The 24,862-nt window shown below is 38.2% G+C and overlaps 1 protein-coding gene across 6 annotated transcripts in view; it reads right to left on the bottom strand.

Annotated features, from left to right (window-relative positions):
* Nucleotides 1-8,633: 8,633 nt before the first annotated feature.
* The window catches only part of TUBD1 (tubulin delta 1), a 32,680-nt gene continuing 16,451 nt past the window's right edge, over nt 8,634-24,862 (bottom strand). For all 6 annotated transcript variants that reach the window (XM_007481773.3, XM_003340187.4, XM_001362478.4 and 3 more), the window contains 3 exons: nt 12,836-12,976; nt 12,129-12,312; nt 8,634-10,635 (listed from right to left, as the gene is read on the bottom strand). In XM_007481773.3, coding sequence (XP_007481835.1) covers nt 10,533-10,635; nt 12,129-12,312; nt 12,836-12,976 — 428 coding nt within the window. In that variant the 3' untranslated portion in view covers nt 8,634-10,532. The remainder of the gene's footprint in view (nt 10,636-12,128; nt 12,313-12,835; nt 12,977-24,862) is intronic.

Raw genomic sequence — 24,862 nt, 5'->3', positions numbered from 1 at the left:
CGAAACTTGTGGAGACCCTGCTTCCAGGTTTCAGAAGTTTGCTCAGGTCTGGACACCCTTCAGGAACAACAACCTGCTGGGGGTGGCAGCCCGAAAGCATCAGCGCTGCAAAGCACTGACCAGGCCATTGGTGCAGAAAACAGGCTCTGACCAGCATGCTGGGTAGAGCCAAAGAACTGAGGAAGAGAGGGAATGAGACAGGCGGCCAAGATAAGAACAGCATCCAACTGGGGTCACTTTTGACCACCCAAACTCAGCTGGAGCAGAGACATTGGCTGGTGAACCATGAACTGTCCTGTATGAGAGGAGGCTAAGGTGCTTTGAGATCCAGCCCCAGAGAGGAGGGAGTAAGGAAGTCAGTGATAAGCAAGAAAAGGGATGGAGGGGGAGACTGAAAATATCAAAGATTTCAGGAAGAAGAAATAGCAAAGACCTTGAACATAAACAGAGAAATCCACAGGGAAAATAGTAACAACAAAAGGAAATATGGCGTCTGGGTCTTATAAATGAGCTCAGGCATCTCTAAATAAATAATGAAAAACAAAAGGAAATAGCCCAACATTTGACAAGATAGGGGACCTTGTGGAACTTGAGGCGAAGATAGAATGATAACACACTTCTCAGGGATTGAAAAGAGAAACAAGAATTAGAGCAGAGTTTATCGCCTACACAGCAAAAAAAAAAAGGGGAGAGAGGGGGTGCCAAATGAGAAAAAACTATTGTCTGCAATGGCTAGTCTCACCAAAGAAACAAAAGACAGAACAATAGATTAGCAGTGCGTACATACAGGCTAGGAGACCACCTGGAAGAAGAGAAGCAAAAATCAATGGCATTTAAAGAAAATATGCTCGCCTTGAAAGCAAAGCATACTGATCTCAAAGGATGTATAGAAATAACTTAAGGATCCTAGATCTTCCAGAATAATTCAATAGGCCAAAAAAAACCCTTAATACCACAATGAAGGAAATAATAGAAAAGAACTCTCCAAAACTTTCAAACTTAGAAAATGAAATTCCAATTGAAAAAATTCACAGGTGGCCCCTAAGAAAAAAAACTACCCAAATCATCAAACTCCAAGTTACATGGGGGCTAAATTTAACAATTCAACTCAGAAACAGGTTCCAAAAACCATTAGGAAAAATCCTTTTAAATAATAAAGGAAAAGAATTTGGGAAAATGCAAGACTTGCAACACCCACTGGAAAAAGGAGGGAATGGAATGTTCTGAAGAGCCATGAAGTTCAGAATGCAGCCCATGGTCCTGTCCCACAAATCTGAGCTTAACCATACAGGACAAAAAATGGACATTTAATAATGATGAAGTTTGAAATGCTTTAAGAAAGAGAACCTGTTGCTGTGTACAATGTTCTTCCAGTTTTGCTCTCTTCACTTTTCGTCAGTGTGCGCAAGCCTTTCCAGGTTTTTCTGAAACCATCCTGCTGATTTCTTACAGCACACTAGGATTCCATCGCTATTACATACCACAACTTGTTCAGCCATTCTCCAATTGATGGACATCTCACGTTCCAATTCCTTGTTACCACAAACAGAACGACAATAATTTATGCAATAGATCCTTTCCCTCCCCTTTAAAAGAAAATCTCTTTGGAATATAGTAGTGCTATTGCTAGATCAAAAGGTATGCACGGTTTTAGAGGCTTTTGGACATAGTTCTGAATTGCTCTCCAGTATGATGGGATTGGATTACAACACCTACCTACATCACATTAGTTTCCTAATTTTCCTGCATCCCTTCCAACATTTTTCATTTGCCTTTTCTGTCATTTTGGCCAGTCTGAGAAGTATGAAGTAGTACCTCAGAGTTCCTTTAATTTACATTTTTCTAATCAAGAATGATTTAGAATATTTTTTCATATAACTATAGATAGCTTTGATTTTTTTATCTGAAAACTGCCTTTCATATCCTTTGATCATTCATGAATATTGACTCAAAATTTTTAAACAATCTTATCAGACTACAATGATTTATCCAAGAAATCATTCATTCTGATCAAGCCGGATACAAGGATGGTTCAATTAAGAAAACAATCAACATAATCATATTTAAAACCAAAACATTCCAAACTACACAATCATCTCAACAGATGCTGAGAAATGCAAATCAAAACCACCCTGAAATTTCAGCTTACATCCTGAAAACTGGCAAAAATGACCCAACAAATGGCTGCAGTCAGTGTTGGAGAAGTTGTAGAATGATAAGCACACTAATACATTGTAATAGAGCTATAACATTGTTGATTGGTTGTTGCCCTTTGTACTTCATGAGGATCCAAAAATGTGACATTACATTTTTTTTGACTTGCGCATAAATTAGGTTGAAGTGAGACAGAGTTGTACAAAGTCATCAAGTTTACTCTCTTCCAGAGTCATGAAGTTCAATGGCAAGACAAAAGTCAAGATGACTAGTGATGGCTTGGATGCAGTGGATGACCTTGGCATTTTCAACGTCTAACCAAGTTCTATGGGTTCCACAGCACTTGTTCTACCACTTTCATGGCTGTTGGGACAAAATGTTATCATCTGCTCATTTCATAGGGGCATATCTTCACACACCTGGGGTAGACACCCTCCTAATCACCTATAGGTTTGAGGCTTGTCAGTTACTCTCTACTTTGTTTAGCCTGCCTGCCAAAATGGTTTACCAGAATGTGGTTGCTGTGCATGCTACAGCTTCTTGGAATCACAAGTGAGAGCTAGCTGTAAGAGGACACCAAAGAAGAAAACCACTTGGAAGAGGGACAGACAAGCTGTCCCACCAGAGGTACTAGTCTTCCCTGAACACTTCAGTGCAATAGTACAACAGTTTTGGAAATCAATGTGGAATTATGCAAATAAAGTGACTAAAATGTCCCTACCTTTTGACTCCATACCTGGGCTTATATCCCAAGGCAACCATCAGAATGAAAAAAGTGAAAAAATATATAAATATTTATAGTAGTACTTTTTTGTGTGATGGCTAAAAATTGGGGAATGATTAAACAAACTGGCACATGAAGATAATGGAGTATTATTGTACTGTGAGAAATGATGTGCCTGGTGAACATGAGAAACATAGAAAGGTCCACGTGAACTGATGCAGTGATGTAAGCAGAGCCAAGAAAGCAATACACACAGCAAACACAACAATGTATGTGGAAAGATCAATGACACACCAACAAATCAGAAGTCACTAAATTATAAAGATGATGAGGAGCTGAATGAAGAGATAGGTGAAGCCACTCCCAACCTGCCACTTTGTGGACGTGGGATGTCCTCAGGTGTTAACACATTATACATGTTTTTGAACTTTTTCAATATATCGAATGGTTATGCTGGCTTTCTTTTAATACTACTTGTCATAGGGGGCAACTCTTGTGGTGGGGCAGTGGAGGGATACCTGGGATACTATGATGATGTGAGGAACAGAAAATATCAATAAAACATTGGGAAAAAAGAATAAGGGCTGCTTTCCATTCAGTGTCCTTTGGTAGTAGGTTCATTACAAACTGTAGTAAATGATCTCTGGGTTTTTGAGGTTGGTCAGTCAGACACTTATTTCAGTCTATATAATTTTATCTAATTTTCTAATGTCTGAATATAGTGCAATAGTATTTATACAGCTGAGAAAATCTCCAGGTGTAACGACTTTTCATGCCACTGGACCCAGGCTTCCAACACCGAGAGAGTGGGACTGTCTCTGTGCATCGACTTTTCCACTTAAATCTCCTTCACGCACAAGTGTCTTTGTGCACACTCATCTACATCACAGATGAAAGCACACAAAGACAATTGTCATCCTCGGTTATGGAGAGACGACTACTACTACTACAGTCAGACACACTAATTAATTGATACCATGTGATCACTATTACTCCATTTGCCAACAGCATTAGAGCTCAGAAAGGGGAGGTTTACTTGGATGATAATGATAGACTTGAAAACGATGGACTAGGGCAAGTCCATCTCTCCAGGTAAGTCGAGGTCTGTGTGTGATGAAATAGACATGTTGACTCTTGTCAGGATCCTGACATGATGATTTGCGCCTGTGGTGGTACCTTGTCTTGCATGTTTTCAGAAGGATAGCAGAAAGGAAGCTGGAAAATTCTCTGGGATGGATGGGAGTGACGCCACTAAGATCAAAGTTGATTTCTGATGCTGGTTTTTCTTCAATGCTTCTGACTTACAATGTCTAGAATCAAACTCGAGATAATAAAAAACCTTTCTCTGGTTTCTGAACGGAGAGGTAGCACAGTCCTTTAACACAGATTTCTCTTGCTTTTTCAGACATATTTCATAGTCATTTAAAGTTGTATTTTTCCTCCAAGTCCATTCAAACCCTTTGAAGATAATACCCCACAGGTTAGTCTCTGCCTTTCTACCTTCCTTGGCTCCCAACTCCAGAGCCAAATTGCTTTCTGCCAGTGGGGTGTTCTTTAAAGCTATATCCTGAAGCTTTTGGTTCTAATGGATCAAAATGAAATCTTTTTGCCCTTACCTTCTTTTTAATTATTTGCCCTCTTTCTTTGCCCCTTGAACTGAGCTCATCTCCAGGTATTAACAACTGTGCCCAGGACTCCAAGGTCTTGCGGGTTCTTGGCCTGGGGAGGTCTCAGGGGAATGTGTCTGCGGTTTAGACCACCCCTCTCCTTTTCTAACCTGAACAACGGATTTATCTTTCAGGCCCGTTTTGGAGGATGGGGTACTTGGCATCTATGTTTCATTACAACTTTGGTAGTTTTGGACAATTTCATTTCCCTATTTTCAGACCCTTATTTTATCTCTGGACATTGTAAACAAAATTGCATGACCTGAAAAGGAGGCGGGCTAATTACATGGTACAAGTGAGGGGGTAACAGATGGCTAGCCGAAGCTGCTGCCCTGGGACCCACTCAATGTCTAGCACGCTGGGGTAACACCTCTTTGGCAGGCTTACAGCAAAGATATACGGGAACAGCACAGGATGAGGTGGTGGGTGAGTTGTGATCACACCAGGAAATAGACACAATGAAACCATGGATCCAGTGTTGTTTTCTCAGACTTTAACTGGCTACGTGAGGGTGCTCTACTTTCCCACATGAGGAATCGTGAGTTGGTTTCACTGTGTGCTTTGTCATCTGCTTCTATTATTTTGAACAGTTCATTATTCATTCTTTGGTGCTCATATCCTGTCTCATTCTGACCACATAAATGTGACTTATACCCTTCACTCAGGGAAATGTCCAGATTTTACTTCATGGCATGCCTTCTTTTATGATGTTTCTCTGAGCTGGCTTCTAGTAGAGACAAGCTGCTTTGTCTCGTCCCAGGTCCTTTAATTCCCGAGCCCTTGCCCCCAGACATTTAGAATGTGCTTACTTGCTATGGAAAGTAAGATGGGAAAAGCCATTCGGTATCATGTCTGCTCCACCACAGGCAAGAGTCCATTTGACTCAGTTGAATTCAACAAAAGTGTATCACTTATCTACTGTGTATTTGGCACAGCAGACACAAACAAAGTAGTCACCCACAGAGAGCTTAGGTTTTATTGCAGTAATGTATTACTTTGAGATAGCAGGGATCAGTGGAGAATTTACTTGTTTTTGAAAGCAATCCAGCTCATGGCTTCCTTCTTGAGAAAATAACACTTCAAGGAGAAAAAAGTCATCAAGTGCCCTAAATTCTTGATATGATTAAAAAAACACTAGATCTGTTCCCGGAATCCTCTTTAGACATTAGCAGTTCTGTTGTTATCTTATTGCCTCACTGGCTTTCCATCTTTTTATTCTTTTTCTTACCCATATCTTGGAGGCCATACTGGCTTCTGTTCCAAGTTCCCTAGAAACTAGAAACATTTGCATTGTTTGTTTTAACCTCTTGTGCAATCCTTCCTGCTGCTGAAAATGTTCTGATTCAGCCTGGAATTGCCATAATAAATAAGGTTAATATTGCATCATGTGAGAAGTTGCAGAAGAGTACTTAAAAATAAGAAATCTTTTATCCCACCACCTTGCCATCTCAATATATTTTAATACCACATACCCTTTTAAGTGAAATTATTTATCTAAATAGACTCTGTGTGCCACAAATCCTGATTTTATCTGTAAGCTGGATAGGATCCCTTGTATGCCCAAACATGACAGACACTGGCTGCTTCAAGCTTGGACTGACAGAGGGAAAAGTGGACATGAATACATGGAGAGAGACTAGAGGCAGATTTGTAGACAGAAGTTTAAGAATGGGAAACACAGTGATGAAGAGTGACTTTTAAACAAGGGATGAAATAGAAATGATCTAGAATCCAGAAGTAAATCAAAAACAAAATTAGCCACTTTTCCATTTGTGATCTTATTGGATATGGCATGGGATCCTAGGTTTCCCTTGGACACCCCAAGCCCTAAAAACAACTAGAGGTGTTTCAGGTCAAACAGAAAGCAGGAAAATTCCTTTCCTTCTTGCATTCTTGTAATGCTGAAGAAAAGGCATCAGAGACTCCTGATAAGGAAAGACCCTTGTGAGAAATATTCCCCTTGGATTCTCCCCTAGATTTCGAGATGGACACAAATATACATTTTCTGGTTATGCTCTGATACTATTGGGTTGCAATCTAGGACATCTACTTTCCCCCTAAACTATGCCTAACCACCCTGTGTCTTCAGGATACAAAGCATCACTCTAGTCCTAGTCAGGTGACAAACATCCCCCGCTTCTGCCTGACCTCATTCCATTCCCTCATCCTTGATCACATAGACCCTACTGCCAAAAAAGGGTTTAAGAAGCCCAGAATCCATCCCCTCTACAAGGCAGAATCCCACCTACACTGTCCTCCCAGCCAAATTCAACAGGAATACCAAATTAATAAATTTATCCTTTTATTTCTAAGCTAAATTATGGATTCTTGCATTCTTGCAAAGGGTACCTGTCCCAAACCTGGGGTTCACCTCAAGTCCCCCCCCCAAAACAGATATAATTCACATCAGTCCCTTGATTTTGATTATTCTTCTCCATCTTTTTATGGCGAAAAGATTCTTAGTAAATTTAAGATTTGAGAAGAGGTTATAATTCAGCTCTTAAAATTTAAATGTAAACTATATGATACATAGATGACACCAACAACATTAGACTCATACAGCTGGAAGGGGTGTTATTCGAGGAAAAGTTGAGTATATTTGGTTGCCATACATTATAGGGAAACTTGACACTTGCTGTTTGATGCCAGATTGTCAGCACTCCTAGTGGGGACAATTCTTCCTGGTAGGTTAGGATAGTGTCAGAAATGCACAATGGTGGGAATGATTTAGGTAGAGACCCTGTGTATTTGGATTAGCAGTAGCAGGAACACTAGAAATCAGGAAGTTAGGCTGGGATAGAATGGTGAAAGCCTTGGATCAGTAGGTTTGAAAGAGCAACCTGGGAAAGGGTGTTTAGTATTTGAATCTTCTATGACAATGTTAAAGCTGTATAGGGACTTAAACAGTGTCATTTCCACATTTCTTCAGAATCCCATGACTTTATGTATTTGTAAAAGACTTGTTATTTTGTCTGCAAAGATCAAATTAAATTGCTTGAGGGAGGTCAATCCTTCATGCTCCAGACCCGAGTGCCTTAAGTTTTTTTAATTTTTTTTAATTAAAAATTACAGCTCTACCACAATATCCCAAATGGGACAAGATTTCACCTTATAGATCAGCAGATCTCTAGGGTATAAAATTCTACCTGAGGAGTAAAGTAGCTATGGGGGCCACTAGGTAGCACAGTAGATACAGAAGGAGGTCTGGAGTTGAGAGGTCCTGGGTTCAAATTTGACTTTAGCCACTTCCTAACTGTGTGATGCTGGGCAAGACACTTAACCCCAATTGCCTAGCCCTTCCTGCTCTTCTGTCTTAGAATTAATATTAAGATGGAAGGATTTAAAAAAAAAACAGCTTTGGATTATAGAAGGGAGCAAATTTAATATTTTCTAAATCGTCTTTATATAAATAGGGAACTCTGACTATAAACTTAAATTATACAAATTAATGGTCTCTCCCCAATACATACAAGTTCAAATTGCTAAACTACAATTAGTCTTTTGTTTAGAGTTGGAACTAATGGTACAAAAATAGAAAACGAATTTACATTTAAATATCAGTCCCATTTCCAAGTACAACGGTGGGATCCATTTTCGGTAAGTGTGTGTATGAAATCCCTGGCTATTCCTTCCACAAACATCAAATAATGTCCACGTAACCTAGAGCTGTTTTTGGAAATTGCCTTCCAATCAGAGATTTGTATCTCTAGGCTAAAGGAGACAGGTGTAGATATACATTAACATTGCTTTATTCCAAGAAATGGAGGAATTCCATCTGAACTGGAATGATGCAGTGAGAGGAGCAGAACTAGAACGTTGTACACAGACACTGATACACTGTGGCACAATCGAATGTAATGGACTTCTCTACTAGCAGCAGTGCAATGACCCAGGGCAATCCAGAGGGAGAAAGGATGCTATTCACAACTAGAGAAAGAACTGTGGAAATGGAAATGCAGAAGAAAAACATATGATCAACCATGTAGTGCGATAGGGATGTGATGAGGGTTTTGATGTTAAAGGACTTAAAGGCTCACTCTATTGCAAATATGAATAACATAGAAATACATTTTGAACAATGAAATATGTAAAACAAAACAAAACAAAACATTCCTTTATTCCAGGAAGTTATTTTGTATTTTTGAGCCTCTTCACTGTTTAAATGTCATTTAAAAAAGAATTCGATTCTGAGTTTTGCGAAATGAAGCTTAAAATAATACTGAGAGGTTAACTCAATGCAGCCGTGGGGTGTGTCTTTTAAAAAATTAGCAGTTGTACAGACCACTCTTTGCATTCTTTAGAAATAAGATATAGTTCAATATTTTTAATCATAGCAACAGTTGATAAGAAAAACAGCAAAAAAGGTAATTGTTTCCATATGGAAAGAAAAGGAAGAAACTAGTCAAACAGTATACTGTCATTTAGTTGAATAAAAAGAAAAGTGGCTACTGGTAAATTTGGCAGAAAGGGCGAATTTTCCTATGCGGGTTTCGCTTTACGTTTGTCAGTGCAGCATAGATGATGTGCTTTTTAGACGTATCATTCTCCTTCCAAGAGAGCTGCTAGATTGCAAGTTTTCTTTGTCTCGTTCAATCACTGAATGCTGATCTGTTCGGTCTTTTTTATCACCTTACGTTTATTGAGATACAACTAAAAGGTAAATACTTATTTACTGACACTTTAGCAGAGGTTTAAAAAAATCAACCAACCAACCATAACTCCTAACCTCTAAATGCAAGGCAAGCTTCCACCCAGGTACCTGGCGTTTGTCTGATGCATCTACTCTATTCCTAAAAACCACAGGCCACTCCCCAAAATGATGTATCTCTGAATGAGAAACAAGGCTTTACCTAAGGCAATGGTGGTGGTGGCGGTGGTGGTGAGGGTGGGGGGATATGGAAGGAGAGGATAAGCAATATTCAGTCTGATATGTCAATATACATTTCAGAGGGAGAAGCAAAGTGGCTCAATGAATAGAGAGCCAGGTCTGGAGATAGGAGGTCTTGGGTTCAAATTTGACCCCAAGTACTTTCTAGCAGTGTCTCCCTGCACCAGTCACTTTACCCCAATTGCCTACTCCTTACCACTCTTCTGCCTTGGAACAGATACTTAGTATCAACTCTAAGACAGAAGGTAAGGATATTTAATATATATATATATATATATATAAAAATATTAAATTATATTAATCTTTAGATATTTATATATAAAAACAATATACATGTGTATATTTACAAATGTATATAATATAGATACATGCACCCATTTCAAAGCACGGACTAGATATAATTGTTCTGGAACATGCCATCCTCCTCCCCTTAAATACTCTTACAATAGTTATCAAGGGTGATTTTGTAATGAAAACTGAAGATTCCATCAGGTTCTGCAATAACTAGTAAGTTTTTTAAGAAAAAAGAAAGCCACGAAAATAAAGGAAGTAGCCGCCTATTCCATTTGTTGTAGTTTAGGTTAACATTCAGGCGTCATTGGGACATTGATTGTGAAATAGAAGCTTTAATCAGCTCCTCTGAGGTGAGAAATGGAGGCAAGCCCATGTCCATGCCACCGAGGCGCTGGCCAACACTGCCCCCTTGTGGCACGGGGTATTCATTAACGCGAGTCCACCTCCAGAATTGCAAGGTAAGCATGATCAAACAGCCAGTATTGCCAGGAGGCAGGTTCAACTTAGCCGTTTTTTGGACTAAACATTAAAGGTTCCAGGACAAGCTAGTGGTTGAAAGAAGGCGGCTGCGTTAATTGTCTGCAAAGACAGAACATACTTTTCCCCGGTGATTTTCAGAACCCGAGTATTCTATCCGAGAGCACCCATGCCGACAATTCTTCACCAAAGTACTCCGTAACGATGGCAATTTTTCTTTTCAAGAGAGTTGGGTTTTTTGAAACCTGATCGAGGACGTGCTATATAAATATTTCAATCCAGGGTCTGTAGAGATACTTTCTTCTAGGGAAGGCGACTTGTCTCAAGATCAAAGGTTGCAGTAACTGGCAACGATTTGCTCCAATACCGTGAAGCTGTCTAAAAAGTCCTCCTCTTCAATTCCAAACTTTGTGTACTGGTGAACATAGGCTCTGGTAGAAAAACGGGAAAATAAGATGTTAAATACAGAATTTCAGCATAATATAACTCAAAATTGGATTATAATATGTGGCAGGAATAGTGGTTGGTTGTGTTTTTTTTGCTTCCGCACATTAAGAATTGCAAAGTTGTAGACCAAAGGAAGAAAAGGAAATAAGCATTTATTATGCACCTAATATGTGCTGTGCACTGTACCAAGTGCTTAACAAAAAAAATCTCATTTGATCCTTATAACAACTCTGGGAGGCAAGTGCTATTATCTCATTTTACAGGCAAGGAAACTCAGGCAGACAGAAGGCGAATGACTTGCCCAGGGTCACACATATATTGAAAATCTGAAACCACACTTGAACTTGGGTCTTCCTTGCTCCAGACGCAGCCTTCTATTCACTCTGTCACCAGCTGCTTCTTCTTCTAGAGAGGAGGCAAGTGTGGAAGGGGCAGCCAGGCCTGTGCCACAGGCAGTCAATGATTGTTAAATGAGTTTAGATAAAAAAAGGAAATTAGAAATGAATATTAATATTATTAGTATTAAAGAGATATCTTTTACTAGCAAGCATTCAAGTATTTGGAAAAAAATATTCAGGCCATATATAACTTTTCAGGAATAGTTATGAAATAAAAACAAGGTAGACTTATAATGAACAGGTCCAGCAATATAGCAACTGTTCAACAACATTTGTGCTATTACCATCAGCTTCTAAGAGTTGTTTTAGAGTTCACTTTGAATGAACCAGGGCTTAAAGATGCAGAAGACAAGCTGGCTATAAGAGCGCTATCTCTCTCCTATGTCTGCCAATCATTTTGGAACTTGGGAAGTTGATGTATTGGTGAAGGTGGAAAAGTCAATAAGTTTCTTTTACTTTTTTTTTAACTCTTACCTTCTATCTTAGGATCAATATTGTGTATAGGTTCCAAGGCAGAAGAGTAGTGAGACAGGCAAAGGGGTCACACAGCTGGGAAGTATCTGAGGCCACATTTGAACCAGGACTCTCATCTCTAGGCCTGGCTCTCCATCCACTGAGCCACCCAGCTCAGAATGAGAACCTCAACTAGTAAGGCATGGGGTCCAGGAAAAGAAAAAACAAAACCCCTAAACTTGTCTCCTCATCTCTGACCTTTTTTATTTGGGTGATATTAGGTTAAAACGATCCGGGGCAATTTTAAAGGCTAATATCTAAGGGGGATGGTGTTTGGCCTTGTCACAGAAGAGGGGAGAGTTTAGGGATCAACTTTTGGTCACCAATTCTGGGTGTTTTAATACTAGCTGACCAAGATATAAGCACCTCTATTCACCACTAACGATGGTCCTCCAACACCAGGCAGTGGTGATACAGCCAAAGTTCAGAAATCCTTGGATGTATGTGGGTGGATGAGTTAGTGACCTTCAAAAATACACAGACTACATACTGTGATTACTAGTGGCAAAGAGTCACAGGCCTGTAATTAAGTTGCCAATATGCTATTTTAAGCTTCTTTTACTTACTTTGAAGCAAACATATTCCAAGCTTTGCCTACGATGGTATCAAGTGGTTTTAGTAAAAACTGGCTATTGCTGACCAAAGCCGCTGATTTCTCATATTTGTTAAAGGCTCGGTGTGTTCTCCATTCACAGAAGGCATCACTAGGCTGGAGCCAGGAAGTATATAAAGCTGGATCTTTAAAGCCCCCTTTGTAGAAAAGAGCACAAATTATTCTCAGTCATTTCTCGATTTTCAAGACCATTTAACAATCATCTCTTTTCTAATCTGTTCTACATGTACCAAAAAAATCTTAAGTCAACAGGAATAGCAATAGGAAAGTACACAACCATGTTGTACTTAAATGACCTTCCCCCCCCCCCCCTTTTTTTAACAGAAGGCTTATTACAGAGCCTACTTGGCAATTTTACACAAGTGCATGGACCGGCCAATTTACTACTGCTGAACTCATCAAATCAGAATTGAAACAAGAGACCTGCCAGGGAGCTGAGGGCCAAAAGCAGCAGCACTATGAAGCCAGAAAACTTTAGGCCAAATGAACTAATAACTCCACTGAGCCACAGAAACAAACACTGGTTACTGTTCTGCTCCTTGATCCCTCCAAACTGTCTGGCCCTCTCCCTACTCCTCCTTCCCCCTAAAAAGCTTTGGGTTAATTTGTATTTATTGTCCTTACTAAAGGTACTTAATTTCTACCATGATTTATGCTTACCTGTGTCTGCACTGTGCACATCTTTACCACGAAGGATGAGCAAGTTAGCTATGGAAGTATTAAAACGGAGTTCCTTGTTGGGAGAGACCTTCTCAAGGGCAGGAAGTCCTGACAAAGGCGGTCGTACCTGCCAATCAATACCTTAACAGAGAATAAATTGGTTAGTTTCTATTTGCCTTAGGACAAAAATACTGGGTATTTTTTGTAATGTAGAAGTCTTTTGTAAAGACTTCTTTTTTTAGACTGCTTTTTTTAGCAAAAGTTTCTAGAAATGTCGAGTAGTTGCTTTCTTTCTTTCTTTTTTTTTTTTAAACCTTTAGCAAGGGGGCAGGTAGGGGTTCAATGAACTGAGAGCCAGGCCTAGAGATGAGAATTCCTGGGTTCAAATCTGGCCTCACATACTTCTTAGCTGTGTGACCCTGGGCAAGTTACTTAACTCCCACTGCCTAGCCCTTTCGGCTCTTCTGCCTTGGAACCAATACACAGATGGAAGGTAAAGGTTTAAAAAAAGAGAAAAACAAACAAACTCTTACCTTCTGCCTAAGAATTGAATACTGATTATCAGATCACAATCTAATACTCTAATACTAAGTACTGGTTCCAAAGCAGATGAACAGTAAAGGTTAAGCAACTGGGGTTAAGTGACTTTCCCAGGTAGGGACACACAGCAAGGAAATGCCTGAGGCTAGATTGAACCCAGGATCTCCTGTCTCCAGGTCTGGTTCTCAATCCACTGGGTCACTTAGCTGCCCTAAGAAATTATTTTTTTAATCTTTATCTTATGGATCCTATGAATTATATAGCATAAAATTCAACACAACGTCCAAAGTAATGAAATGATATTAAGGAATATTAAGGAAGGTAGAAAAACATGATTGAAAATTAATCTTCAATATCTGTGATTTCATCAGCATACAGATTCTACATTCCCTCACTTCTGATTTCAGTCCCTTTTCAAGGAGCTGCTGTTGACACAGACTGTCCATTGGCCAGCTACTTCTCTGGTCCTCTTAAAACCTTTCTAGCTTGGAAGAACTTGGCAAAGAACTCATGCATCCACAGTCTTTCCCATACCATGATGAGCCATTTGAATAGAATTTTCCCTCTTCATGGAAATTTTAAAATGCTTTTCATTACCAATTGGGCTAAAATGGTGTGAGAATATTTTTAAAATGAACATAAAGCTGGGCTTAGAGGGAATTTGATTGACAACATTAGATTCTCATTGTCTTCATCTTTTATTTTTATTAAAAAATAAGAGTAGCATAGAAAAATGATACAATTGATAAGTCAGGCCACTTACACATAAAACCCAGAAAAGAGGAGATAATAAGAATGTCCTCCCTCTGATATACAGGCTGTGTGACTCTGGGGAAGTCACTTAACCTTTTAATGACTCACACAACTCACATAACACTCCCTCTAAGACTATAAATTTGAAAAGCAGGTCCTGATTTGTGTTGTTCTAGAATAAGTTCCTCATTGCAGAGTTCCCTACAACAATGAACTTACAGCCTATTCAAAAGCAAAAAGAACAATAGGTATCTACAAAAATATGAAATAGCCAAATTTTCTCAACAGGGAGAAATAAGAAAACTACTTAAAGAATTACATGATTGCTAAAGTAGAGTGGGGATAGGGATGAGGACTGGCTGTCCTGGAGAATGTTTCTAAAAACTTCCAAAGAAATGATTACTATCATATATTAACTATTCTGAAATGTAGAAAAGCATCATTTTAAGAAGCATATATAGCTTTAATGACAAAATGTGACAAATCCCATAACAAATATGCAATGTGTTCTAGAATATTTGTGACAACAGATATGGAGGGGGTGGCACAATATACAGAGAGGCGGGGTAGGAGACAGGAGGTCCGTGGGTTCAAATATGCCCTCAGATACTTCCCAGCTGTGTGATCCTGGGAAAGTCACGAGTAATTCCCACTGCCTGGCCTTTACTTCTCCTTTGCCTATTGATTACAAGATGGAAGATAAGGGATTAAAAAAAAAACTTAATGACTGACTAATCAGGAATTCTTCCATTTGGATTCTTCAAATGGCTTTTTCATGATAGTATAAAAGATACTGATGGATATCAATTTTGGTGTTGTAATAATGAAAGTAAAATTATTAAATGTAATAGTAATAAAAAAAATTGTGTAGTGACCATCTATAAAATTAACTCTTAAGTCTTTGTTTTTAATAAAAATGGAGATATAGGAAAAAAAGGGACATGTAGGAAACGGGCAGAAAATTTCACCTAGCTAAATACCTAAGCTGAATCAGGAAGCCCACCAGAGTCTGCAAAAAACCCTGGAGCACACAGCAGGCACCAGAGCTTCTGCTCAAGACTGTTCTCCAACATAGCACCAACCCAGAGAGAGAGCAACCTCCCTTCATGCACAACTTTTTACTTCTCTGCCCCTTTGTCATGCAAAGTATGCACATAAAATGGGATGTGGGGTAGGATAAACTTAGGGAGTGGTTTCTATCTACGTAATATTGATAATCAAAGAATCATTGAGCAAGTTATCTGTGTGGTTGTACATGTGTAATTTCACATAAAGAGAGGCAACTCGTGGGCAGAGTGCTGAATCTGAAGTCAGGAAGACATGAATTTAAATTCAATCTTTAAGTTTCCTCATCTATAAAATAGAAATCTTTTTTTTTAAACCCTGACCTTCTGTCTTGGAGTCAATACTATATATTGGCTCCAAGGCAGAAGAGTGGTAAGGGCTAGGCAATGGGGGTCAAGTGACTTGCCCAGGGTCACACAGCTGGGAAGTGTCTGAGGTCATATTTGAACCCAGGATCTCCTGTCTCTAGGCCTGACTCTCAATCCACTGAGCTACCCAGCTGCCCCCTATAAAATAGAAATCTTGAAAATGTTATGAGTATCAAATAGCAAAATATTTTTAAGTGCTCTACAAACCTTCAAGTGCTATGTAAATGTATATTTACAAGATACAACCTAGAGTGAAGAGCCTTTAAGGTTACATCTTTAGTCAAATGCTGTTTTAAAAAAATAAATACTATGTACTCCTGAGTACCATTCAGTCAGCTATGGTGTGGTCTATTATAGAAAATTATTGATGAAATGGGTATGGAATATTTTATCTTAAAATCAGATTTTTTTGGGGGGGTCATGTGTTAAATTGGTTTTGCTAAAAGTTTTTCATCTTTTAAAAATATTTTATTATAGGAGCTATCTGAGAGGAGAGAAAGATACAAGGAAAAATGTGTAAAAGTAAAAATATCAATATGACTCTATAATTAAAAAAAATTACTGATTAAAGTATGGCTTTTCTCTATTCCCATGTTCATCATGATCCCTTTGATCTATAGATGTTTAGATCATTCTTGGTCTATAGATTTTTAGATCATTAAGAATTAGATGAGAAAACAAGACATATGGTTCAACAATCATTAGTTATCGTAATAATTAGTGCCCCAGTACTTTCAAAATTACGTCACTTCCAACATGGATTTCTACTGAGTATACTTAGTCTGATCTAGTTGTTTTCCCCATTTGTCCTTCCTTATTAAAAAGCACATCAGAGATAGATGTAAATAATAACAAACATTTATATAGTGCTTTAAAGTTTTATATATACTATCTCATTTGATCCTCAAACAATCCCTTGGGATGAGTGTTATTATTAAAACCATTTTACAAATGAACAGAGTAGTACAAATATATTTTGTAGTTCTACTGTTATAGGCTGTGAGAACAGTTTGTTACAGAAACACAAACAGACTTGTTTTATTTATTATGTTTTTATCTTCCTTTTACTTTAATTGAAAAACACCCTTGGGGAGATCTGCCCTAGTTAGATTTCACACCAAATTTTACATACTTATTTTCCACCATTTTTTTACTGTTTTGTGAAGCAATACTACCTATTAATCTTCTATTGCCTTTTGTAAGATACTATCTCTGGCTGTGATGCTATTCAACTCAAGTTTTTGTTGGTGAGGATGATTTCTGAGCTCTTCAGGCTTCTTCATGGTAGTCATAGGTCCCTAGATCTCTAAAGACAAAGAGGTCTTAAAGGTCATCTGCACAACTCCTTCATTTAAGAGATGAAATGACTGCTTTACATCAATTAACTTATAGGAAATGGCAATAGTCCTTCTCGATACATTTTCATTCATCCATTATCCCATTTTTCTGTGTCAATAGCTTCTATGAATAGGTCAGGTTGGAGCTATTATATTTATATGCAATGTCTTTTCATTTTCATTCTTTCTTATATATGATTTGGTATTAAAAGCCCTCTATAACCTGCTCCCCCACCACCTTTCCAATCTTCTTATACCTTACATCCTTCCATATACTGTTCAATTTTGTGAAACCAGCCTTTTTTATTGTTCCACAAAAATGACGGGGTGTTTTCTCTGGCTGTCGTCCATGCCTGGAATGCTCTCCCTTCTTGTCTTTGACTCCTGAATTCCTTTAAGTTTGAGCTAAAATCCTCACCTTCTATAGGAAATATTTCCCAGAACTTAGCAGTTATAGTGCCTTCCCTCTGCTGGCTACTTCTAAACATTTTTATCTTGTATATAACTTGTTTATACATGATTGTTTCCTTGTTCACAATCCATTAGATGACAAGCTACTCAAGGAGGACAGACTATCTTTTGCTTTTCTTTGTATTTTTAGCATTTAATAAAGAATGGAACATAGTAGATACTTTCACTAATACTGACTGGGGTTAGTTTTGATCTTGACTCTAATAAGTTGATGGTCTAACTGTAAATGGCCTGCTGATTTGGAAACTCCTATTGATATTGATAAGACAGTTGTGTCTCATTAAGATAGCTGATTTCATTTCTTGCATATCAGTACTCACTTTCAATGAAATCCTTAATCAGATATCTCATCATGACATGAAGGCAACTGTTGAAATACTACAGAAGGTCTGACAAATTCCATGTCTAATGCCTCCCCGACTTTCTTTTTGAATAAAGTATTCATGTGATGTTGGTCTTAGCTTAGCTTAGTTGGTTTTATTTTCCACTTCCATAAAAAGTCCTATCAAAATGCCTCACTGGAGTAGTTCTGGGATTTCAAAAGCTATACTAATGGAACATTATGAAAACATCTAAAAGCAAAGCCTCAAAGAAAAACACATATTGGATGTAAACCCAACAATAATTCCTAGAAGAATCAAGGAAAGATTTTTAAAAGGAGAACCCCCCCCCAAAAAAAAAACTGCTTGGGGTAGCTGGGTGGCACAGTGGGAGTGCCAGTTTTGGAAATGAGTTCAAATATAGTCCCACACACTTCCATCTGTGTGGCCCTGGGCCAGTCACTTGACCCCAACTGCCTAGCCCTTACCACTCTTCTGCTATGGAACTGATATTTATTATCAATTCTGAAAAAAAAAAGTCAAGAATAATGTTTGTTTGTTTTTTTAGGTAATGATGGCAGACTTGCTACATCACATTTTAAATCATATAAATTAACTGCATTATACTGGGCTAAATTTTTTTTAAGGGAAAATATGGGGGGCAGCTGGGTGGCTCAGTGGATTGAGAGCCAGACCTAGAGATGGGAGGTCCTAGGTTCAAATTTGGACTCAGACACTTCCCAGCTGTGAGACCCTGGACAAGTCACTTAACCCCCGTTGTCCAGCCTTTACCACTCTTCTGACTTGGAGTCAATATTGACTCCAAGATGGAAGGTAAAGGTTAAAAAAAAAAAGGAAAATATTGTTTATTGATGTTTTATGGAGTCATTAGTGTCCACTTGACCAATTCAAATTTTTAAGGAATTACCTTCTTCAGTGAGGTTTTACACATCCTTTTCCATTTGACCAATTTTGCTTTTCAGGAATATTTTTTTACCTCCCTAAAATCCTTACTTTCTGTCTTAGTATCAATTTTTTTTTAGTTTGGTGAACTTTCGAGTTTAGTTTTAAATTACTTCCTCAAATGACTGTACTAATTAACAGTTCCAACAACAATGCCTGCCATCCTACAACAGCTTGAAAAACTGTTTGTTTTAATCAAACTTTATCATCTTTTCTTTTATCATCATTGATAGTGTGAGATGGAACCTCAGAATTGTTATGATGAACATTTCTCTTAATTATTAGCAACTTGAAGTATTTTTTCATATGGTTGTTTACAGCTTGTATATTTTCATCTGAAAGCTGCTTACTCATATCCTCTGATGATGTACCTAATGGGGAATGGCTGTTGTTCTTAGATATCTGTAGCAGCTCTTTACATATCTTAGGTCTATGACCTTTATTAGAGGAATTTGTTGTGAAGATTCTTTTCCAAGTCAATTGTTTTCCTTGTAATTCTATTTCTTTTGCTTTTGCAAAATCTTCTAATTTTGTGTAGATAAAATTGTTTATCTTTAATGATCATCTCTAACCCTTGTTTGGGTAAGAATTTTTACCCTCGTCATAGTCAGTCAGTCAATTAGTATTTATTAATCACTTACTATGTGCCAGGAACTGGTGCTAAATTCCAAGCCATTAAATTAAAAAGGTTTTGTACCAACAAAACCAATTTAACCAAAATTAGAAAGGAAGCAACAAACTGGGAAAAAATCTTCATACCAAAAACCTCTGACAAAGGTCTACTTACTCAAATTTTTAAAGAGTTAAATCAATTGTACAAAAAATCAAGCCATTCTCCAATTGATAAATGGGCAAAGAGACATGAATAGGCAATTTTCAGTTAAAGAAATCAAAACTATTAATAAGCACATGAAAAAGTGTTCTAAATCTCTTATAATCAGAGAGATGCAAATCAAAACAACTCTGAGGTACCACCTCACACCTAGCAGATTGGCTAACATGACAGCAATAGAAAGTAATGAATGCTGGAGGGGATGTGGCAAAGTAGGAACATTAATTCACTGCTGGTAGGGTTGTGAATTGATCCAACTACTCTGGAGGGCAATTTGGATCTATGTCCAAAGGGCGCTAAAAGATTGTCTGCCCTTTGATCAAGTCATAGCACCATTGGGTTTGTACCCCAAAGAGATAATAAGGAAAAAGACATGTACAAGAATATTCATAGCTGTGCTCTTTGTGGTGGCAAAAAATTGGAAAATGAGGGGCTGCCCTTCAGTTGGGGAGGCTGAACAAATTGTGGTATATGTTGGTGATGGAATACTATTGTGCTTATAAGCAAGGAATAATAAAGTGGAGGAATTCCACGTGAACTGGGACGACCTCCAGGAAGTGATGCAGAGCAAAAGGAGCAGAACCAGGAAAACATTGTACACAGAGACCAATACACTGTGGTACAATCTAATGTAATGGACTCCACCATTAGTGGCAATGCAGTGATCCTGAACAACTTGGAGGGATTTAAAAGAAAGAACACTATCCATATTCAGAGGAAAAACTGTGGGAGCAGAAACACCTAAAAAAAAACACCTAAAAAAACAACTCCTTGATTATATGGGTAGAGGGGGATATGATTGGGGATGTAGACTCTAAATGAACATCCTAGTACAAACATCAACAGCATGGAAATGGATTCTGATCAAGGACATATGTAAAACCCAGTGTAACTGTGCGTCGGCTATGGGAAGAGGTGGGGGGAATGGGGAGGGAGGGAAAGAAATAGGATTCTTATAACTAAGGAATAATGTTCTAAATTGACTACATAAAAATTTCCAAAAAAAAAAATAAAATAAATGCCAAGTTAGCTTTGGTGAATCTTTTAGAGATTGCACCTTTAAGCTACCTGTAGGCCCCCTGCAATTACCCCAGAGGGCAGAGGGAGGAAGTGCTCACATTGGGCTACTGGACAGAGGGGCTGGGGGGCATGTGAAAATTGTCCTCAGGCACAGAAGATAGTGGGAATAGAGCAGCCCCCTCTGGACCTTGGGGGCATGCATGCCATGCCTTTGCCAACATGATGCTAAATCATAGCTGTAAAAAGATATCTTTCTCTTTTGTTTTCCAATATGCTGATAAGACCTTTCTAAGGCCAGGTGTCTAAATGTAGTCTAATGTGGCATATGGTTTTAAGGTACTGATTTAATAATTTTTGCCAAATTGCCTTCTAGTTTTCCTAACAATTTTTATCAGATAGACCCTGCTCTTTCCTTTAGTTAGTATTTTTGAGTTTACTGAGTGCTACACTATACAATCACTTCTAGTTTTTGTTTATATATTTAATTGATCAAATTTTATACATTTTAAATCTTACCAAACTGTTTAAGTTATTTGAGATCTGGTACTGCTAAATATCCTTTAGTGGTATTTTAAAATTTGTTTCCCTTGAGAAACCTGATTTTTTTTTCCACATTCCTATTATTCTTTGGTCTAGATCTCTAAAATAACCTTTTTGTAATTCAGCATGGCATGTGAATTGACTTATTACTAATAAAAGTAGAAGCTAATGTTTATAAAATATTTTAAAATGTGTTAAATATCTCCTTTGTAATTTAGCACAAAATTTTGTACAATCCCAGTTAATTGTAATACTGTTACCTTTTGTGGTTTCTAAGAGTTTATAAATGCATAATTTCTAATATTCTTTGGTAACCTTGCTTCTAACTTTATCTATAATTAATTCTATTATATAATGCTTTATATAATATATACACACATATTATATAAAACTTCAGCTTTCCCAAAAGAGCAGCCCCCTCTGGACCTTGGGGGCATGCATGCCATGCCTTTGCCTCTTCATCCCTGGTCCCCTCTCTCCTCTTGTCACTGTGACTATCTCCATTATCTATGACAGGATTAGGACCCAGGTGATGGTATAAGTATGGTAAGGATTCCCTTTTCATAGACCTCTCTTTTTAAATCACCTTTTCCATTCCTTAATTAAATTTTATTCATTTTAAATTTAATTCCTAATTTTCCTTAAAAACATTCTATAGAGTGGAAGCCCAAAACTCACTATTTCAGCATATGTTAAATTTCCACGAAGTTACCTTATAAAATAGAACAAAGAAAAGAGGGCGAGTTCATTCAATTATCTAAAATCCCAGTTCTCCCCTGGAAATCTTAAAAAATGATTAATCTTGGGGGCAGCTGGGTGGGATTGAGAGCCAGACCTAGAGATGGGAGGTCCTAAATTCAAATCTGGCCTCAAACTCTTCCTGGCTGTGTGACCCTGGTCAAGTCACTTAACCCCCCACTATATAGCCTTTACTGCTCTTCTGCCTAGGAATACATACACAGTATTGATTCTAAGACAGAAAGTAAGGGTTAAAAAAACAAAGGTTTCCAAACTCCTTAATAATTAATCTCCAAACCTCTAAAATCTACTAAGATAATTCTAGCAGTTCTACAAAGCAGGTAAAAGTTTTCCTTCATTGATTGTCCCACCTTATCTCTATAATCCCAACATGTCCAGGACTGAAATGAGAAGAGAAAAAAGTATCTTTCAGGGTTTTTTTCTTTTTAACCAAACCTCTGGCTAAAAGCCTAATTTATACCTATTTATATATTGTGGAAGAGGCATGAAGAAAGGGAGGATTTGAAGGATAAGCCAGGCATGCAGACCAAGGTGAAGGATCTGTCTGTCAATCAAGTTGAAAATTCCAAACGGAATGTTCCCAGGAGGAGGCAGTTGGGAGCCTGGTCAGAGGAGAGAAACTGGGACTTTGGGCTCTGGGTTTACTGACCAGAGGAGAAACCTCTTCTCTGGGTTTCTGATCAAAAGAGACTGGCTTTTCCTGACCTAGGCAGAGAGAGAGAGACCTTTGTGGCTTTTGACAGAGTCTGGACTTGAATTACTCAAGCAGAGATTATCTGACTGAAGAAGAAAAAAGATTTAACCGTTGTCCTCCATCTCTCATCCTCAATCCCCATTCTGTTGTTACCAATAAACCACTTTACTTGAGAAAGGAAGAGTGAAGAATATTTTCTGAAATCTCATAGTTCCCCACAGTTACTTAGAAAGTGACTAAGACCAGTGGAGGGGAAAGGGTGGCAGGAGGGAGAGAGTGGAAAAGGGAGGGAGTGAGGGAGGAAGAGTGGTAGGAAAAATATCTTGACTTATTAGCCATTAGTGGTTAATAGGCAGCTCCAGAGCACCCCTTCAACAGTATCTATCTCTCTAGCAACATCTCTTTATCTCTTATCTATCTCCATTATAACTAAGCAGCCTCAGGTGTCCCCTAGTAGCAGCTCTCTAGACAGCCAGAGTATATTCCAGTTATTACAACCAGGTATAACGATTTTTCGTGCCATTGGACCCAGGCTTCCAACGCCGAGAGAGTGGGACTGTCTCTGTGCATCGACTTTTCCACTTAAATCTCATTCACCCACAATGTCTTTGTGCACACTCATCTATACACCATAGATGAAAACGCACAAAGACAATTGTCATCCTTGGTTACCAAGAGACTACCACCACCACCACAACCAGAAATAGTTCCACACGGATTATCTTTTTATTACAATTGGCACCTCAAAGTTTGACTGAACCCTACAGGCAGGGTAGTAAAGGAAGAAAGACAAAATATTTAGACAAGTTGTTTTTGGAATGGTGGTCATTGCTGCCATCGCCTGTTTTTTGGTCTATCACATTTTGTATAGCAGGATATATGGTAGTGGAGACTATTGATTATTTTTGCAACATAACAATGTCTGTTTTGCAGTTGTCATTCCAAAATGAACTGGTACTCTGACAAGTCCTGGGTCAAATGTATGTGATCTTTATGGCTGTCTTGCAGACTCTAACCCAACTTAAGAAGTTCTTTAGATTTGCGGTTCCCCTTTAGGCTGAGAAGATTATGGCTGTTGAGACCAACCTAGAAGGCATGATTAAGGCTGTGTTTGATCAATTGATTAAGGAAAAAGGGCTAGTTCTGGTTATGGGCAAGGACAATGGGCAAACAGAGAATGTACCTCAGAAAAATGTAGGTGACAATGAGAACATGGCTGTTGGTGAACCTGAGAAAACCTGTCCTTTAAAAGAGGTCACCAAATTGTCCAGTAATGCTGGTGTGCTATACTCCAAAACCCATAGACAATCCAGTCCATAGGAACTTGAATCCACAAAGAGCCATTTCCCTAAATTTGTAGAAAATTCCTTTAAATCTCAAAAGGAATTGAAATGGGCTTTCAGGATCTTTGATCCAGATTTCGAAGATGTCGAGTTCCTATTGTCAGAACTGTTTAGCCCCTATGAACTGAAGCAATTCCTCGAGAAGACAAGATCTGACAGCAATCTGACTAGCTGGCCAACTGTAGAGCAAAGGGTGGTTATGGACTTTGCTAATCCAGCTTGCATGTCCTACTTAAGGAAGTGTAGGGAGGACTTGCTTCAGGCCATAAAACTATGCTGTTCAAAACTGAATGCATAGGTTAAGTTTGACAAGATCAGGCAGGATAAAGGGGAACATCTTGTCACATATGTAGACCGTCTGTCAGAGATGGCAGATTCAATCTTAGGTCTAGAAGCTGACAGCGAGGAATCGGCTAGCCGTGTCTGTAGGCAATTTCTAAGGGGATGCACGCCTAATTTAAAAACATTTTTCAAGCACTATTTCCCCAAATATGATTCTGTTTCTCTGAAAAAATCCTCCCTTTCTTCATGCCTCTTCCACAATATCATATATACATATACATATATATGCCATTTATTTAGTATTAACTTCTTTTCTAAAATAGGTTTATTTAGATGTTCTATTTCTTCCTCTGATAATGTAGGCAATTAAAAAATTTTAAAGTATTTTTCCATTTCACTTACATTGCTAAATTTGTTGACATAGAATCAGGCAAAATAACCCCAAATAATTGTGTTGACTTCATCTTCACTGGTAGTATAATCACCCTTTCCATTAAGAAAAAAAAAACAAAAAACTCTTACCTTATGTTAAAATCTATATTAAATGTTGGTTCCAAGACAGAAAAAGCAGTAAGGGCTAGACAATTAGGGTTAAGTGACTTGCCCAGGGTCACACACATGGGAAGTTATCTGAAGCCAGATTTGAACCTAGGGCTGGTTCTCCAACCACTGGGCAACCTAGTTGCTCCTATATAGGTTTAATATTCATAATGCTTCATTATCTATAGAATCTTTTAACA

This window comes from Monodelphis domestica, chromosome 2 (genome assembly GCF_027887165.1).
Source record: "Monodelphis domestica isolate mMonDom1 chromosome 2, mMonDom1.pri, whole genome shotgun sequence".
In the NCBI taxonomy this organism is placed as follows: domain Eukaryota; kingdom Metazoa; phylum Chordata; class Mammalia; order Didelphimorphia; family Didelphidae; genus Monodelphis; species Monodelphis domestica.
The sequence above is the reverse complement of the archived record's forward strand: the minus strand, read 5'-3'. Positions and strand labels throughout refer to the sequence as shown.